This window comes from Rattus rattus, chromosome 2 (genome assembly GCF_011064425.1).
Source record: "Rattus rattus isolate New Zealand chromosome 2, Rrattus_CSIRO_v1, whole genome shotgun sequence".
Classification (NCBI taxonomy): domain Eukaryota; kingdom Metazoa; phylum Chordata; class Mammalia; order Rodentia; family Muridae; genus Rattus; species Rattus rattus.
Window position 1 is genome coordinate 31,983,997 of NC_046155.1, and position 20,307 is coordinate 32,004,303.

Sequence of the window (20,307 nt, forward strand, 5' to 3'; positions counted from 1 at the left end):
GGGTTTTGGAGAAACCTCATTATCCATTGAGAAATCTGACTTTGTATATCATTTGAACCCCAAATAACCTAGGAAAATACTGCATCAATACTCTGGAAAACAACAATCGTCACAGAAACATTGTGCCATTGATATTTTGTTCCCATGAAGTCTAGGGTATCTGCTATAGTGCTAAGTATGGTATTCTTTAAGAATCTGCTCCCTTAAACAGTTCAACAGTAGCAGAGTCACCTGCAGGGCTGCTACAAGCAGATTGCTTACCCCATCTGGTTGAGTCCACAAATTTGTATTTCTTAAGTTCCCAGGTCCAGCTAATGTTACTGAGTAAAGAACTATACTTTGAGTGTGCTTTGCTAATCTCTGTGTTCGGATCACAGATCTGTTTTTTTGCTGATGGACAACCCATGAATAATGGTAGCAAACACTGAGAAGGAATCTATTGAAGTGGCATGTGGCCTCCGCTATTCTACAGAAGCTGGTCAACCCTGACCATAACCCTGAACGTGGTGACTCTTGTTTGGTCTCTGAGTAGGGTTAGGCCGGGGTAGTATTTCGATGGGAGAAATCCATGTCGTATTATTCAAACCCCTACTTTCTAATTTACTTTCTATGCTCAGATTTTTCACAAATGAAGCTTTCCATAAGCAAAGTCTGACTATTGCTGCTCAAAACAAAAGTGTGATGATTTCAATATTAGCAAGAACTTGAGAACACCCAAAGCCATTATCAACATAAATGCTACATAATTCACATGACTGATGGGGTATGTGGAAATTGATTAATAATATGTTGGCTCTGTGTGTTTACTGAGAGACCAGCCCTTGTATCCTTTAAGAGCTAGGTGAAGATGACATTTTGTGCAGCTAAAGCAAGCATTTCCCCCTGCCTTGGGAAACTATAGATCAGAAGAGCAGAGTGGAGGGGAAGAATGGGGGCCATCCTGGATGATGCCTTGGTTCTCTGACCAAAACAAGCTGTGGCATGAATCCATTTTCACCATTCCATCCAACCCCGAAGGACCGAGGAGACTGATCTAAAATCTCAGTTAATTATATGCCCCGGGCTTCATGGGTTCACATGCCTTTATTTCATTTTCTCAGTCTGGCCAGATAATTTCACTCTGTGTAATTATTGTCATGAGACACTAGGGCTTTTCATGATACTCGAGATACCAAAGCTAAAGAGAACTGCTGCAATAGTTTAAAATTATCCTTAGATTATATGTCTCCCATTGCTCCAAAGGAAAGTAATTCATAGTCATCGAACCATGCATACAGTATGAGCTCTAAATGTTTCAGTGACCCCGAATCTGAGAGAGCAACGGAACTCTGATAGGGAAAGGATTTTCTTCTCTTCCTGTTCTTCAGACTGGTGCCGCATCATGTCATCTCTGAGAAGAAAGCCTAGCCGTTCAAAAAGACAGATTAGCTAACATGCTCAAGTGGTAGGGAGACAAATTTCCCCTTAACCATCAACTAAAGAAAACATTCGTTTAGAATACTGAGTGGGCAAAAATATGTCTAAAAGATAACGCTAAGCATCTCTGTTCAACTACTTCTTTAACCTGTTATCATCAGTATGTATAGCGGTCTTTCTACATAAAAATAGGCTAAGTTGTTTTCTGGATTTTTTTTTCATATTTATTAACTTGGGTATTTCTTATTCACATTTCGATTGTTATTCCCTTTCCCGGTTTCCAGGCCAACATCCCCTTAACCCTCACCTCCCCTTCTCGATGGGTGTTCCCCTCCCCAATTTCCCCCCAATTACGGCCCTCTCCCCAGCAATCCCGTTCCCTGTGGGTTCATTCTTGGCAGGACCCAGGGCTTCCCCTTCCACTGGTGATCTTACAAGGCCATTCATTGCTACCTATGAGGTTGGAGTCCAGAGTCAGTCCATATACAGTCTTTGGGTAGTGGCTTAGTCCCTGGAAGCTCAGGTTGGTTGTCATTGTTGTTCATATGGGGTCTCCAGCCCCTTCAAGCTCTTTCAGTCCTTTCTAAGATTCCTTCAACGGGGATCCCGTTCTCAGTTCAGTGGTTTGCTGCTGGCATTCGCCTATGTATTTGCTGTATTTTGGCTGTGTCTCTCAGGAGAGATCTACATCCGGTTCCTGTTGGCCTGCACTTCTTTGCTTCATCCATAAAAACATGTCAGTTAAAATGTTTTCATGCATGGAGCTGGAAAAGCTTGCACTGTTCTTGTAGAAGACCCCAATTCAGTTGTTAGCATCCATGTCAGCTGGCTCACAAATGCTTGTAACTTGAGCTCCATGGGATCTAACACCACCTTTTGGCCTCCACCAGCCACTGCACTCACATGCACATAACTACACAGACACATACACACATATGCATGTAATTAAAAATAGAACGAATATCTACAATGTTTTCACCTTCCCCAACACTTTTCTCCATTCCTGAAGTAACCGTGTTTAGCAGTTTGATATCCACCTTTCCAGTATCTCTGGATATAGATATATGTGGGTTTGTGTTTATTTATGTATGGGTTTAGATATTTAAAACAGATACACTTTATCCGATAATAAATTTTAGAAACAGACTATAGGGTTTGGATCCTTCCACATGAGTACGTGTAATCCTACTCTAATCTCTTTAAAGGCTCAATGGAGTTTGTACAAATGTGTCAAATTTAATAATTTCTGAGAAAATGGCTCTTGCTATATTTTGCTATTTCTACAGTGGCATAACTGTTATCTTTATAGAAAATAGTTGTGCATAGACAGATATGTAATGTTTTCCAATAATTAAACAGAAATTAGCACTCCGCATTGTAAAGTCTCCCCTAATTCCAGATTTCTTTTATACACAATAAAATAGGGTATTCTCAGCAGAGTGAGCGTGGTGTTTCTAATGGTAGTGAGTTAAGTTTTTCCCATAGGCTTCTACAGTGGCCTGAATCACACTCCACTGACATCATGATCACTTACCAGTAAATGACCTCATGGAAAGCCTTTGAACACTGTGCTTCTGCCATCTTGGAACTAAGGCAGACAGTACTGAACTCTGAAGGGTGTGTCAGACACACCATCACATTCTTGTGACGTTGGCTATCCGCATGACCCGAGTTTCCTTCTCTTCCCAGCAGACGTGGATGCATGTTCCACCTCAGGAAGGACACGGGATCAGGCACTCCATGGAATCACACTAACCCAGATTAGAAGGTGGGAGGGAAAATGGAGCAGCGAACACTCCCAGGGTGAAATTTGACCAATGGGAATAGGATGGGAAATGGTGACTTCTCTTCCACCCATGGATCATTGCACAGTATTGTTTCTTCTCCATAACAGAGACTGGGGAAAGACTTCAGCACCCATCTCTCCTCTCCAAGGCTGCATGCAGTAGTTCCCTGTTCATCCTCTTGCTCTAGCTGCAATTGCATTTTCTTACTTCCTTACCTTGCTTTGGACCTCCATGATACAAGAGTATTTTGAAGTAAATGAGTTAAATATAGGTGTACAAGATGACCGATATCAAGTCAGTTTAGTAACATGTTACCTTGGATAGAATATTATCGTTTCTATTTCTTACCTTTTATGTTTTTATATCTCCTTACCAAGATGTCATTCTTATCTTTAAATTTCTTATAATCTATGAATTAAAAACATAATTCATAACTATTTGTAATAAATCAGATCATAAGCATCTTTATGGCAAATAAAAGCTTACATTGGTTGTACAAAATTCTAAACCTAGACACACAAAGGATGCTTACACTCTTGGAAGCTGGTCACATCACTCTCTCAAGTTTGTTAATGGTGCTACTGGCATTATATCTACAGGTGCTGTGGAGCGGGTGAAGAAGATCCGAGACTATGCTTTTGTGCATTTCAGTAACCGAGAAGATGCAGTTGAAGCCATGAAGGCTTTGAATGGCAAGGTAATGTAAGAGAGAAGAAAATGCACAAGAATTCCATCCAAGCTCGGTGTGGGCATGCTCTACCAAAGCATAATCTCTGGAGTCCATCTTAGGCCAGCTCCTTCCCCATCGCTGACCCAGAACCTGCAGTCCTTTGGGGATGCACAATAGAGAAATGGCAGAAAAAGATACAGAGAACAGGAGGTGGCTAGATAGCTAATCCCAACTCTTCTTTTTATGACTTGAACAAGTTGCTGACCTCAATTTTTGTGTGAAGAAGGGATTAAAGTATTCCAGATGTTTCCCCAGTCCTTGCTGGTGTTCTGTTGCTGTGAAGAAGCACCATGACCAAGGCAACTCTTATAAAAGGAATCATTTAATTAGGGTCTCGTTTACAGTTTCAGAGGTGAGTCCATTATCATCATGACAGAAAACATGCAGCGACAGGCAGAGTATCTGACAGCTTCACATCTTGGTCTGCAGGCATCCGGCAGAGAGAGACAGTTGGCCTGGTATGGGCTTTAAGTCCTAGGGACACACCTATTCCAACAAGGCCACACCTCCTAATTTTTCCAAACAGGTCATCAACTGGGAACTAAACATGCAAACCTCATTCAAAGCACTAAATCCCCTAAGTTCTAATTATTTCTAATCATTGCACTTTATAATACAGTAATTTAAGGAACATTAGCCAGAAAATGTCAAGATAGCTGTCATTCTGATCTCAGTATTTGATCTTCCCAACATGGAGGCCTAGAATTCCTTTCCTTGCCAAGAGTGAAGCCTGAGGTAAAATCAACTTCTGTATCCCTACTATATATTTGCCTACAAAAACTTTTATAGTATTTGGCTCAATCAAATAAATACCAAAACCCATCTATGGACCATTAATCTGTTAGTAATGTCCAGGATGGAAAATTAATCAAAGCAAACATGCTTGTTAAGGAGTTAAGAGTCTAGAGAACTAGGGGCCACAAACACCTCTGCAAAGCTCAATGTTATTAGAAGACATTTAAAAGTAAGACGCGGGGTTGGGGATTTAGCTCAGTGGTAGAGTGCTTGCCTAGGAAGAAGTTCGGTCCCCAGCTCAAAAAAAAAAAAAAAGAACCAAAAAAAAAAAAAAAAAGTAAGACATTCAGAAAAGTGGGTCACCAACATTCAGAAAACCACCCTGGATGAGAAGATACTATGCAAAAGAACCTATGGAAGTTGGATATACTTTCAAAGGGTAATCACGGCCAGGGAAGTCTGACTTAAAGACAGAATTTGAACTATCAAGAGAAAATCTGAGAACAGCAAATTGGGGCAGAGCGCAATACACAGGAGACTTGCTCTGTCCATTGAGTCTTCTAACAGTTCAGGTTCCAGTAGAAGATGAGTAGAAAGAAATTCACTCCACAGTTGTGAAAAAGGGGAATTTAAAACCACAATGTCAGAAGCTAGCACTCACAGATTTCTGGCAGTAAAGGCACAAGGAAGGAGCAGATGAGAAATGCCCTAGCAAGCTCATCTAAACACAGCTGCAAGCTCCTTTAATACCCTCCATCCATGCCCCATTGGTCCCAAGAAATCATCTCTTCCCTTTTTTGTCTTTGATGTCATATTTTTTGATTATTAATTACTCCATTTGTTTACATCTCAAATGAAATCCTACTTCCCAGTTACCCCTGCTCATCCGCCCTCTCCTCCCTCCCGTTTGCCTGTATGAGGGTGTTCTTCCACTCACACCATGTTCCACCCTACCACTCCAGCATCTCCCCATGCTGAGACATCAAAGGATCAAGGGCCTCCCCTCCCACTGATATCAGACAAGGCCGTCCTCTGCTGCATAGGTATCTGGAGCCATGGGTCCTTCGCTGTACACCCAATTGGCTGGAATTGTCTGTGCCAGCAATCCTTGGTCTCTCAGGCAGTCCTCAATTAGGTCCTCCTGCAAGAGATGCTTTTGTGGTTGCTCAGCCTCTGGCATTTACATAAAGGTGCCATCACCATTCCTCCTACAGGAGCTGAAGAATTAGTAGAAAACCAAAATGAGAGCTAGCTGTGGAGAGCAGACCCCTTGGAAAGGAACACTGACCTACCCTAAGGCTGCTGGGTCTTCTCTGAAAACTCTTTGGTCAAAGAATACAGTGGGTCCAAGAAGACATCTCAGGGAGGAAGCCAGGAACAAAAACACTCTATATTCACTGAAGTCTCATCCTGTCCTCATATCCAAGGTTCTTTGTTGGCCAAACTCAATGACAAAGCAGAGGGCCCAGGAGCCCAAAGAGGAACTTCTATAGAATAATTACTGAAATAGACTGCAGACTGGACATTGGTGGGAACTGGGTCTGAAGGACAAGGGAAAGTCTTAGCACAGATTCCTCCAGACGTGGGGAAGCCTAGGGCACGTCCAGCCTCAGGGACCTTCACCATCCTTAAGTCTTATAGGGAAGAAAGAGGTCGCTCTGAAGTCTTAAAAAAAATATAAAGTAAAATCAATGGATATTTAAATTTACCATATAGCCAAAACATTACTTCTTCATTGATTACTACATTAGCATCATAGAAATGATACTAGTTCAAAAACAATGTTTAAGGTACCTTTCTCTTGATAAACATGCCTGAATGTAGATGTTCTCTACTGAGAAAGACCAGCAATCATAAACCCAGTGCTAAATAATACACTGGAATAATCCCAGTGAAAAATAATGCATGTTTAAGGAAGGAAGGCTTTGTTCGGCTTAAATTTTAAGAGATAGTCCATCATGGTGGGGAGGGAGGGGGATGAGCTAGTCCAATTCTTTCCTGACTTACTGACAGAAACAATGGCATTCACTAGAACAGTCTCTATGCCAAGACTAAATATAGCTCAAGTGGTCGCATTGTGTTGGGATGTTTTAATAAGTCCGTACTGAACATTATGAATCTATAGGAAAATATTAATAAACATGCAACTATAAATAGTTTAAATTGCTCTCATACTGATCAATCCCCTTATATGTACTGCTTTCTTCCAAAGGAGCTGGAGGCAGTGACAAGAGCATGGGATGACTAGTCACATTGTATCCATTCAGGAAGCTCAGTTATTATTTGTGCCTAGACACTTCTATAACAATGTTTACAAATATGTAGCTAAATATGTGTTTAATATTACTAGTGAATACTATTAACTGCTATGATTAAGCATAATATAAAATATACAAGTTTTCCTAAGCTGCTTATTATACCCTATGGGTATTTATATTTATTAGAAAAAATTAGGCTTTGGGGATCTTTTGTAAGATGGTGATCATATTATAATTTAAGAAGACCAGTGAATTGGCACAGGGTGTGTAGCAAGATCTCTCCTTTCCTTTTTCTTTTTTAAGATTAATTAATTAACTAATTAATTTGGGTATTTAAGAAGGAGGGCATGTATCTCTTCATAGTCTGGACTTTCTGGAAACTCACTATATAGATCAGGCTGGCCTCCAGCTCACAGAGATCCTACTGTCTACCTCCCTAGTGCTGCTATTAAAGGTGTATGCACCTGTCCGACTATTGCAATAATTCTCAAGAGCATGTTTAAGTGGTACATGACGTTAGAGTTCTCAGTATCTCTCTCACCTATAACCCAACCCTTGCCATTCCTGTTTAGAAACGTCTAACTTCTCAGCAGGGCAAACAATTGCTTTATATGAACAATGCACCAACAGTCCACTAGGTTCCACTGCCTTGAGTAGGATCTACCTAGGCTCCTCTCCATTCCCTAGGAAATATCTATTGTGTATCTGCTCTAATGAGCCATTTGTTGAGCTTGGCGGGACTTGTTCTTCATGGTGTTAATAAATGCTATTTTTACTGGTTTCTATCACCTTCATTTTATCATGCTGCATAACCTGTATTTCACCCCTAAAGACCCCCAACGTATTAGACTTGAATAACTATGTAATTTTAAACACAAGTACCACACTTAATAGAAAATATTGCATAATTTTATGTCTCAGTAACTGCCTCTATATTATAAATTCAGTGGTCAAAATGGCATTGTTAAGCCTGTCGGCGTCTTGTGCAATTATCAACAAGATTACTCAGAGAATAATCAATTGAAACAGAATCATGAACCTGGTAAGGGACAAAACCATTAAGAATTTCAAGTCAGCAAATGGTAGACATGTTTTATGATCCCCAGTAGTCAGATGGCTTCTCTGCTTGGCTTTTCCTCACTCTCTAAAACAGGTGCTGGATGGTTCCCCAATAGAAGTGACCTTGGCCAAGCCAGTGGACAAGGACAGTTACGTTAGATACACCCGGGGTACCGGGGGCAGGAACACCATGCTGCAAGGAGAATACACCTACCCTCTGAGCCATGTTTATGACCCTACCACAACCTACCTTGGAGCTCCTGTCTTCTATACTCCCCAAGCCTACGCAGCCATTCCAAGTCTTCATTTCCCAGCTACCAAAGGACATCTCAGCAACAGAGCTCTCATCCGGACCCCTTCTGTCAGAGGTAACATTAGCTAGCTCTTGTCTCTTCATAACTCCAAATTTCAAATGACTAATAAACTAGTTTAAATGAACTATAAACTATACTTCAGAAGCCTTAAATAGATTGGATGGAATCACTGGGAGAAAAAAAAAAAAGAGTAGAAAACTGTTAAAAAAATCAACTATATCAGTATCTCTTGTCATATAGGAATCTATTTTTTTCACATTACAACTGGTTATTGAAAAATACTTGTCAGAACGTGGTATGAATGAGCCCAGTCCATAAATGAGATCCTTTTAGTATATAAATTGGATCCACAAAATATGCACACAATATAACCTTGCTCTTATAACTATTGCCTCTTCCTCCTTATTAAACCAACTAGACCGGTTACAGAACTTTCAAGGGAGAGCATTGGGGCCCAATGGGACCTGCCTCAAATGAGGCATTCTCATATAACCTCTCTCCCGGATATGTGTGCTAGACCTTTGCTAGCCCATGTGTTTGTCTGTATGTTGGTGACAAGGGCTTACTATATATTCCAGGTTGCTCAAGAACTCCCAGCATCTACCTCTGCTTCCTGACTGCTGTACATGCTGGTGTGCACCACATACACGTGCAATAACTTTGAAAAAACAAATCAAACAAGGAGATTAATATTGCTTTAGCATAATGGAAACCAAATAAGTTAAAAATAGAAAAACAAACTCAATCTCACTGCCAGACTGCGTTTTATGTTTAAATCTTACACAGATTCACTGTTTGAGAAGGTTTCCGAGCTCAGTAAATTTAGTAAATTATAAAGATAGTTTGTCTCTGCCTTGTGGTAACTTTTCCTACAGTTTTTTCTTGGTTATAGCCAACATTATCTGGATCCCAATCCTGTTTTCCTGCATATGACAGCAATCTGGAAAATGGGAACAAACGAAGTGTTTAAATCCACTCTCAGGTGTAACTTAGAATAGGCCCATACAGATTACTATAGAAATAATTCCCTTACTGTGTTGCATTATTTTTCATGGAAAAAAATGAATTGAGCATCTTAAGAACTCTTCAATGGCCTTAAGAGTTCTATGCTTACAATACAATCACCCCTACAAAAATTGTAATGTAAAAGTAATAATGAAGATTTTATTCAAAATACTTTCTATATATCATAACAAATTATGCATCTACCTAACATATCATTAATCAGTCCATACATCTTACATATTATCAGCCAGTTGTGATGTAGAAAAAAAAACAACAAACTCCATTCCAAGGGAAAATAACACATAGCATTAACAAAAACATAATCAGTGAATGATATTTATGGGCATAGAGTGATCCACTTAATGGTTTATTCCTTCATGTCACCAATAGGAAATCAATATGAAAATATGGCAAAACAAAAATCAAAAGGAATCTATGTATGAAACTCAACAGAAATTAAGCCTCACCTCAACAATGAATGAGAGAGTGGTGAACTTAAAGAAAAGGTGCTTTCCAAATGTCTACCTGATGACCCACCAGGGATGTGACAGTCAAATTCATTCCTGCCTGACTGGTAGAGTGGCATTCACTCTGATAGTCTCTATCCCAGACTAACTATAATTCAAGTGGTCCTATTATATTGGGATGTGTCAGTAAGTACATACTGAACCTTAGTGAGTCTCCCCCCAAAACTTAACAAAACAGTAGTTAAAAAATACTTTTCTTTCTGACAAAATTATAAGTGGTGTTGTACTTATCAATCTCTTAGAAGGGACTGCTTTCTTCCGGAGGAGCTTTAAGAAAGCAAGAGTCTATTGTGAGCCTTACCTGATGTTGAGTTTCATTCCATTAGAATCTTAGGTTATCTGTCCATCCTCGGGGCAGTAATCAATGTGACTCGGGCTAACTTTTCCATTACAGTAAGATTCAGGGTGATTTTCTGGTGGTTTGATTCGGTTTAATGCCTTCTTACATTCCTAGAAATTTACATGAATGTCCCTGTAGGGGCTGCGGGAGTGAGAGGACTGGGCGGCCGTGGGTATTTGGCATATACAGGCCTGGGTCGAGGATACCAGGTCAAAGGAGACAAGAGACAAGACAAACTCTATGACCTTCTGCCTGGGATGGAGCTCACCCCGATGAATACTATCTCTTTAAAACCACAAGGAGTGAAACTTGCTCCTCAGGTAAGCTCGCTCCAGAGGTAGTTAAGTTGGGCCAGGGACCATTGTTCAAGTGATTAGACTTGATTTTCTTTTGATTGATTATTTTGTGTGTTTACATTTCAAAGGTTATCCCATTCCCCCCTCCCCTATTCCCCTCCCCCTGCTTCTATGACAATGTTCCCACTCCCACCCTGGCATTCCCCTACACTGGGAAAACGGACCTTTACAGGACCAAGGGCTTCTCCTCCTATTGATGACTAACAATGCCATCCTCTGCTACATATGTGGCAGGAGCCATGGGTCCCTCCATGTGAACTCTTTGGCTAGTGATTTAGTCCCTGCAAGCTCTGGTGAGTCTGGTTGGTTGGTATTGTTGTTCTTCCTATGGGGTGGCAAACCCCTTCAGCTCCTTCAGTCCTTTCTCTAACTCCTCCACTGGGGTCCCCGTGCTCAGTCTGATGTTTGGCTGCAAGCATCCTCATCTGTATCAATAAATCTCTGGCTGAGCCTCTCAGGAGACATCCATACCAGGCTCCTGTCTGCAAGCACTTCTTGGCATTAGCAATAGTGACTGGGTTTGGTGTTTGTATAGGATGGATCCCCAGGTGGGGCAGTCTCTGGATGGCCTTTCCTTCAGTCTCTGCTCCACTCTTTCATTTGGGCTACTGTTCTGTGGCAAACAGCTTAGCAGACTTTGACGGGCTGCTGAGACCAACTGCCATTCTGGCACTAAATGGACCTTCATCATGACCCAGCAAAATAAAAAAAAAATACTGAAAAGTAATGTCAACCAAAATCTTAAATGAAAATGAAACAAGGCAGAGACCCCCAGCTCAGAATAAATGCCCATTAAAGTGCATTGGCTGACAACTGCAGAGAAGGGGCCCCACAGCCGGATCCCAGTGTATATTCTTCAGAACTCCTCTTGGAGTTAATGGAACGACACCAATAGACATGCCATAGTGGATGGGTAATATCCGGTAGATCCCAACCTCCACAAGTAACTATAGCAATTGAGTAACTATAGGCAATCAGAGAGCGGGAAAGGTAGCCTTTCCTGGAGAAGAGCACACCGATTGGTTGTCCGGTGCCAAATGGTCAGCCCCAAAGTGTACATGCAAGTAACATCACGCAAACAAAATGGCTTATTTAGACAGGTATATGCACATGATATGTATAGGCATGCATTAACAATTAATGTCAAAAGAGGCAACAAATTTGAAGGCGAGTGGGAGGGGCAGGCGGGAGGCTTTGGAGAAAGGGAGGAGAAGGGAGACATGTTGGAATCCCGGTAAATTCTTAACTGTGTAAAGTCACATAAAGTCTTCTACAGTGCTCTCTACTGGGCAGTGTTATAGTGGTAATTGTTTCATGATGGTAATTGCTATTTGCTTTCATTTAATAGTCTGTGTTTCTGTGTTTCTGTGTGACTGTGCTTTAATTAGCGGAAACTGAAAGTTACAATTATTATTCCAATAGGGAAGCTACATTCCATGTTTGATAAATTAAAACAAAAAAGACTTGATCCCTGTTAAGCCCGGGTTCTTTAGTGTGCATCACCTGCTCTCCCTCTGAAGCCACTTCGGCCAAATCGCTATAGTTATGGGCTGTGGATTATACAGGAATCATCCTTGCTCTCAGGAGGAAAACAGAACTCCGATTTAAGGGAAAAAGTAGCATCAGGACTACAAACCAGAGGCAAACATGGTGTGTAGAAGTTTGACCAGAGAATGAGGCAGGTGTATTGTCAATGTTCTTCTGTTATGTAACGTTTAAGTAATTTTTCTTCAGATTCTATTCAGGCAATCAGAAAAAATAAATAAATAAACAAAAGAATGTCTATTCCAGTGACAAACAGGGATTATTTGTTTCAGAAATAACATTTATTGAGCTTCTCTGGTGTAACATGTTTGTTAGATACTAAAGAGGCAAAAATGAATATAAGAAAAGTCCTTGCGATCATAACTCAGGTGGCACCCCATAGAATAATGTTGACACATGAACAGATAACTATAATGAAATCAGGTAAGCGTCATCATGAAAATAGCCCTTGTGAGCAAAGCTCTCTGCTTATACATTAAACCTAGGGGAGAGGTTGGCCATGGTGAGAGATAGTTAACTAGGATGTCTCTGAATTTTTTCAAATAGAGTTGAAAAATTGAAGACCATGCCACCCCAGCCAATGTGGCTAGAGGCTAATCCCCCATTAGAGGTAGGACTTGCCAACCAGTAGGGATCAAGAGGTGCCCTGCCCAACCGGCAGCTGCAGAGAACATGCCTCTCCGTGTGTTTGTTTGTTCAACTGGCATAAATGGGCAGACAGCCATCTGACAGGAAAAGCTGACTGACATTACTCAGGAACTTAGAGCATGCTTACAAACTATGGGAGATGTTACTAAGTGCTTTTTAATAATGGGAAAAATAAGCTCAATCTCCAAATTAATAAACTGGAAAATGTCCTGGGAGACAGCAGCTGGGTTAATGTGAGAGCAATGAGTCAAGAGGCTCCAGAGAACAGGGGTGGGGGCATCGTTCCCTTACACCGTTCTTTTGACACAGATACTGAATCTGCTGTGTGAATAAAGGATCAGGACCTCAGTACCATAGTAAAGTAAGCATGAATTTGGGAGGGGGGAATTACAGAAATAAAAAGTAAATATGCAGATGGGTTATAAAAACAGGTTCTCGTAAAAATAACTAAAAGTGGCACATTGCCAACCGAATAAAAAGAAAAACACTGCTGTGACTACCTTTTAATGTTTATCCATAAATAATAAATACTGCCCCCAAAAGATGGAAAGATGGCTAAGTAGTTAAAAACGTTTGATGCTCTTGAAAAGGACACAGTCAGATTCCCAACAGCAGCCATAGATAGTGGCTAACGACTGTAACTCCAGTTCTAGATTGATGCCCTCTGCTGGCCTCTGTGGGTATATACATGTGATGCACATACATCGGGCAAAACACGCATACATATAAAACAAAACAAATGAAATAGGTGAGAAAATAAATGTTGACCCATAAGACCTCCTGATTTTTTTTTAAAAAGCAGTTAAAAAATTTGATGAATGGTAAGAAGTAAAGATATGTTCTCAGGTTAACTGCTCTAACTCTAACCCTAACGCTAACCCTAACCATAACCCCAACCATAACCATAACCATAACCATAACCATAACCCTAATCATAGCCATAATAAACAGAACTCTAACCCTAACCATAACCATAACCCTAACTCACCCTAACCCTCACCCTAACCCTCACTCTAACCATAACCATAACCATAACTATAACTATAACCATAACCCTAATCATAGCCCTAGAACCCTAACCCTAACCATAACCATAACCATAACCATAACTATAACCATAACCCTAATCATAGCCATAATAAACAGAACTCTAACCCTAACCCTAACCATAACCCTAACCCTCAACCAACCTAACCATAACCATAACTATAACTATAACCATAACCCTAATCATAGCCATAATAAGCAGAACTCTAACCCTAAGCATAACCCTATGAACAAGGGCTTAAGTAGAGATAAGAGAGAATCCATCTACAAACTACTACAACCACAATTTCCTAAAAAAAAACTGGAAGAGAGAGAGAGAGAGAGAGAGAGAGAGAGAGAGAGAGAGAGAAGAAAGCTAAGCTCTTGGTAGTAGACATTCATATATATGGACTAAACTAAAACTATTAGAGTAAATGATGTGGAAATGGTTTTATGAACTATAATAAATATTCACAGTTCAAACAGAGTCCAGATTGAGTTCAACTTAAATTTTATGAGTCATTACACCTCATGACATTTTCTCTCTTCTATTAGTTGAATCTGAAGTTCAGAGCTCGGAGTTTAACTTCTCGAGAAGCAATGCAAATGTGGCATTTGAGGGAGAAACCATTGTTTTTCTCTTGTAGATATTAGAAGAAATCTGTCAGAAAAATAACTGGGGACAGCCAGTGTACCAGCTGCACTCTGCCATTGGACAAGACCAAAGACAGTTATTCCTATACAAAGTAACTATCCCAGCGCTGGCCAGCCAGAATCCTGCCATGTGGGTATCTTCTCCAAGCTCCTAGTAACAGAAATTTTAGATAAGATTAGCCTGGGTATTAACCGTATGTGATCCTCACTCCAGAAACATACTCAACCTACTCACTTGTAACTAAACAAAGCAGCAGGCACTCAGCTGGGATATATGCTCCAGCTGTTAGACTGCCATCTAAAAGCCACATGGTTTCATACATTGGGAGGACTCTCCAGGATAACTGGCTAATGGTTAGATGGTTACAGACTGTAAGTGGTTCCTTCTTGCAGTGCTGAGATTGACATAGGTGATCTGTGCAAAGTTGCCACTTCAGTACATAACCCGCGGTCCCACCTCGTAAATTTCACATCAAAGACCCGATCAGTAGAAGATATCAGCTTCTGGATTTTTACCTCCAGGCTGCATTTGTATACTTTACGAACCATCTTTACTTTAGAAGAGTCATAAAATTATATGAGTTCCCAGGAATCCCATCTGCTAACAAAGTGCTAGATCAATTCACAAATACGCCCGAGTAGGCTTCTATGTAGAAGCTTTTTACAACAAACAAGAAAAAATACTCCGCTACCCCCACACCCCACACCATCCCCCCACCCCACCCCCGCTACACAAAATCCCACCATCCAATCATCTTTAAAAGCTAAAAATGTCTTTGATTTTTCACCTGAGAACTCAAATTTCTAAATAATTAACATGAATGACTGCCCTTTCCAGCCACCCTTTCACACCCCCAAAGCTAAGCGCCTACGTGGATGAAGCAAAGAGGTACGCCGCAGAGCACACCCTACAGACACTAGGCATCCCCACAGAAGGAGGGGACGCTGGGACTACAGCACCCACTGCCACATCCGCCACCGTGTTTCCAGGTACTGGGGAGCGGGGATCAGTCAAGCCAGAAACTGCAGGCTGCAGAATGTCTGGGGGTGGGGGTGGGGGTTGCTTCTTTGTAGGACCTCGACTACACGCAGACAAAAAAGAGATCTGAGAAACTGAACCAGAGCAGCCTACCTGGTCGGCATCTGCTTCTTCTTTAAATGGTGGGATCCTGAATGAATCAACACCCCGGAGTCCGGGTTGGTGTGGATTGGCTTTCACTCTTAATAGGAGACTTTGATACTTTTATTTGCTGGTATTTACCTGAGTTCTAGCTATGATCTGGTCATTCACTGAAGTACTCAGCAAGCTTTTATACTCCCCCCAATGACCCTTATAGCACTTAATGTTGTCTTAGAATGCAATCCCTTCGTATTACAAATAAAGAAGTTTAGGAGTGGGAAGATTAAGCATTTTGACCACTATTGATTAACTTTTAGTTGTTGTTTGGGTTTTTTCAACTTTTTAAAAAATATTTATGTTTGTATGCCTATGTGTGCATATACGTGTGTATGTCTGTGATATATATATATATATATATATATATATATATATATATATTTATGTTTGTGTGAATGCAAGTGTATATGTGGAGCCTAGAAGTCAGGATCAGCTGCTTTGCTCCCTCACATTCTACCTCATCTTTTTAAAATAAAAGTATGCATGTGGGCTGTGTGCATATGTGTGTGTGTGTGTGTGTGTGTGTGTGTGTGTGTGTGTGTGTGTGTAGTGTGTAGTGTGTGTGTGTGTGTGTGTGTGTGTGTGTGTGTGTGTGTGTGTGTTTACATGAGTGCAACCCCCTGAAGAGGCCACCGATGTTAGATCCACTGAAGCTGGAGTTTTGAGCAGTTGGGCAGTCAACATGACTGCTGATCCTCTGTGAGAGCAATATCTGTGTATTCAACCATAAGCCGTCTCTCCAATCCCTGCATGTCATCCTTTGAGAAAGTCTCTCACTGAACCTGGTGTTACCAGAAAGACTGGGATCTCTTTCGAGGATTCTTAGACTGTTTAATACAAAATTTTAAATGGATTAAAAGAAGCTTGAGGGCAGTTAAATTATAGGGATAAACTGTCAGACAGATGATGGATGGAAGATAGATGATAGATAGATAGATAGATAGATAGATAGATAGATGGAAGATACATACATACATACATACATACATACATACATACATACATACATAGGTACATACATAACAGGTAAGCAAGCAATGAGTCTTGGCAGAAGGGCAATAGAGGAGGAGAGAAAGGAAGCCATGCTGTTTGCCCTGGAGATCCACAAAAGCCACATGACCAAAGGAAGTGGGTGGGACTTCTTCAGAGAAAGTAAGAAAGCCCAGAGTACCAGGGAAAGCATGTGTAGCTTTTATCCAAAAACCAAAGAAAGAAAAGGTAACTTTTCTGTTTTGTGCCAAGTTCGAAGACATTTACAGTGTGATTTGTGCTACTTTTCTAAAGAATACCAAAAGCTTAGTTCTCAGGGTTCTACTGCCTCCATTAGCAGCATTTGATGGGGAATCTTTTATGCATTTGCAATAGATAAAAATATATTTGACAAAGATATAGATATATTTGACAAAATATATCTTTTTAAAGAATCATTTCTTTTTACGGTGATACATTAAGATGCTCCAAAACAGAACAGTATCTCATCTACTAGAATACCTTGTCTCTATTTGTTCTAATTGTATGAAAGATGTTTTTAATTTTTTTTTTGAGACATGGTCTCTGTCTCTTTCTTGGCCTGACAGTCCTGAAACTCTCTATGTAGACCAAACTCACAAAGATCCTCCTGCTACTGTCTCCATGCTGTTCCCTGGCATGCTGGGATTAAAGGCATGAACCAGGATGCCTTGAAATTTTATTTTTTTAAGTGTGAGGCTTTAGACCAATGTAGTGTCCAGCAGAACTAGATCCATAGATCTCACTGCTACCATGGCAACTCCCCAACATCTTGGCTCGCATTCCTGGCAAAGTTCTGTATTGCAAGCTGGAAACACAAGGTACCTTTCCATTTTCCGGACCTTCTCTCCCATGTCTCTACTTGCTAGGGTGAAGTAAGCCTCACACAAGGAAGTTGGTTCCCTCTGGAAAATGTCATATTCACTCAGAATGCTATTCCAGCTGGGTGTGATGGTATCACCCTTTAATCTCAGCCCTGGAGAGGCAGAGGCAGGTGGATCTCTATGAGGTACAGATCTACATATGAGTTCCAGGATAGCTAGCTAGGACCCTGTTTCAAAAACATTCAAGGAGCAAAACCAAAAATGGACAAATAAAACCAATGCTATTCTACCCAATTAAGCTCACATACTGTATCTCCTCAGAGCACAGTTTCACCATACATACTCGCTTGCTTTAAGCAATATGCTAATTTTTAGTATTGTTAAGAGAAAGCAATGTGCCAAAGAGGGAGGAAATCTGAATTCCTTTCATAAAATTTTCTCTGCCTCCTCCTCCAGGATACGCTGTCCCCAGTGCCACCGCTCCTGTGTCTACAGCCCAGCTCAAGCAAGCAGTGACACTTGGACAAGACTTAGCAGCATATACAACCTATGAGGTCTACCCTACTTTTGCAGTGACCACCCGAGGTGATGCATATGGCGCCTTCTGAAGATCCCTTTCCTCTAAGAATAAGCCTTTACAGGAGGCTCTGTAGGAGACACAAACCTCTAACCAGATCCCTCATGATCATAAGTCTGCCTTCCCCAAAGCAATGCCTTCCCTGAGACCACATGACTTATTTATCATATTTCTCACAAAATGTGAATTTTACTCTTCAACAAAATCAAAGGTGAAGGAGCCTTTTACTTAACAGAAACCTGAAGACCCACGGACAGCAAAAGTTCTTCCAAGAATCCTGGATGTCTCAGGAAGAGGAGAACACCCTGACAAGTTGGTGTATGCTGTTGGACCGAGAGCTGGGCAGTCAGTAGCAAGGCACAGTCAGTAAAATCCCCATCTCAGTCGCCGGCTCACAGCTGCTTCATCATTCACAGAATTTAGACACCAGAGGAAACCAGGAAGCTTTGTAAGAGGCCTTCGGCATTGTGTGTGGGGTATGACCAGGCTGAGCTCAGCAAAACTGTCTGAAACGTTATAGATCCCTTGTTACTTTTGGTCTGAAAGTTCCATACCTTTTATCTATCATAGGTCGGCACCTTCCTGTCCCTGCAACCTCTGGGGACTTTCTAAGTAATCAATACCACGTGTTTCAGATATGCTTGAGGCAAATCCAAGCCATGTATTTATTCAACCCCTTAAGGCACTGTTTTCCTTTAGAATTCTTACCCTGCTCAGGGACTCCCAAATCACAGACACCATGCCAGGACCAAGCTCTAGAGTGAAAGACGACTTGTTTGTCTGGAAAGTCCGGCTTGTCCATATTAATTTGTTTTCATTCAGACTCATTCTGCTGATTTCAAACACTACAAAGTGAATCAGATCTATATAAAAAATCACATGATATTTTCATAATCAAAGTTGACCAAAAAGTCATCTCAAAGAGAAAAGTGAACTTGGTTGATTTTTGTCTCAGTGTGTAGCCCCGGCTGGCCTCCATCTTGTGATCTCCCTGCCTCTATCCCCACCCCATGCTGGTGTTGTTGCTACACCACCATACTCACCTCCAAGCACTTATGTTAAAATTGAGGTTACCTTTGAATTCTCTACCCAGTTCATATCAATCTACCGAGAGGCATTGTCTTCCCCACTTTTTTAATTCTCTTTCAATGTGTGCAGCTGGCTCTACCGTGGCTGAGTCCCTGAAACTATTCCAGGAAAGCCTTACACCCATCATGGTTGCTTAGAGACCATCCTGTCATTGTTCAGTAAAAGTGTTCCTGAGTATTTGGACCATCTGGTAGTGACCTGGGGAGGGAAGCTGCATACAGGTAAAAAGGGTGGAATGTTCTGAAACAAATTAGATATAACTCCAGCCTTTATTAGTGATTTTTTTAGGAGATAAGATGCTTGAATCCCCATTTAAAAAAAAAAAATTTTGGCTCCTGTGAAAGTCTGGAGAATTCAAGAGAAAACAAAGACGACAAAGGTACAGAAAATATTGTCAACTCCTTCTTGGAATTCTAGAATCTAAAATCAGGCCAAATTTCATCCAATCAAATGTTAACCAGAGATGATTACCTCATAACCTTTGGGTTCAGTAATTTCAACTGGACACCTAAAACAGAGAACCTCCAGCGAAGGCTGAAAGGCTCTGGATTTTCTGGACAGGCCTTCCTTCTCAGATTCTTGTCCTAAGCACAGGAACTCCCAAACTTGGCATCCAAAACACCTGAAGAGCTTCCAATACGTTAAGGCCAAGCTCACGTGTTAGAAATCGTGTTAGAGAGTCTTGGCGTGAGGGCCTGATGTCAGTGTTTTGAGAAGATTCCTGGGTGATTTGAATGAGTAGCTTGGTGTGGGGCTGTAAAGAGTCTTGTAGAGCCACTCCTCTTCTTTCATTCTTTCCCTTATAATTCAACTTGCACCAACTACACAATGCATATACATTGTTTTAGTCAAAAACAAATGATCATATAGCTACCATTTATAGTCATCTGACACATGCTCTGAGCTTGAATGAAGTTTATGTTGGCATCAAACTAATTCTTAAGTCAAACTTTAAAAGGAAAATTGAATGTCCCTTAAAGCAATTCTTATATTCAAATTTACACTTGCCATAACCTCTTGAGAAAGAGAGAGAGAGAGAGAGAGAGAGAGAGAGAGAGAGAGAGAGAGAGAGAGAGATTACATTGACACACAAATGTCCTCTGGCCAGGCAAATTTCTCCTCAGCCTGAAAAGACATTTCAAATCTACCTGAGAAAGTTTTACATTTCTTTAAAAATCCTCAAAAATAAATAGGAAAGGGCCCACTACATGTTTTATCAAGATAAAAGATGC

The 20,307-nt window shown here is 40.9% G+C and overlaps 1 protein-coding gene across 2 annotated transcripts in view; it reads left to right on the plus strand.

Moving 5' to 3' along the window:
• Positions 1-19,388, plus strand: part of A1cf (APOBEC1 complementation factor) — a 75,740-nt gene extending 56,352 nt beyond the window's left edge. The window contains exons 7-12 of one of the 2 annotated variants that reach the window (XM_032891800.1): positions 3,803-3,900; positions 8,080-8,353; positions 10,286-10,491; positions 14,394-14,530; positions 15,239-15,390; positions 17,866-19,388. In XM_032891800.1, coding sequence (XP_032747691.1) covers positions 3,803-3,900; positions 8,080-8,353; positions 10,286-10,491; positions 14,394-14,530; positions 15,239-15,390; positions 17,866-18,017 — 1,019 coding nt within the window. In that variant the 3' untranslated portion in view covers positions 18,018-19,388. The remainder of the gene's footprint in view (positions 1-3,802; positions 3,901-8,079; positions 8,354-10,285; positions 10,492-14,393; positions 14,531-15,238; positions 15,391-17,865) is intronic. The other variant, XM_032891801.1, reaches the window with a different exon arrangement.
• The last annotated feature ends 919 nt before the right edge of the window (positions 19,389-20,307 follow it).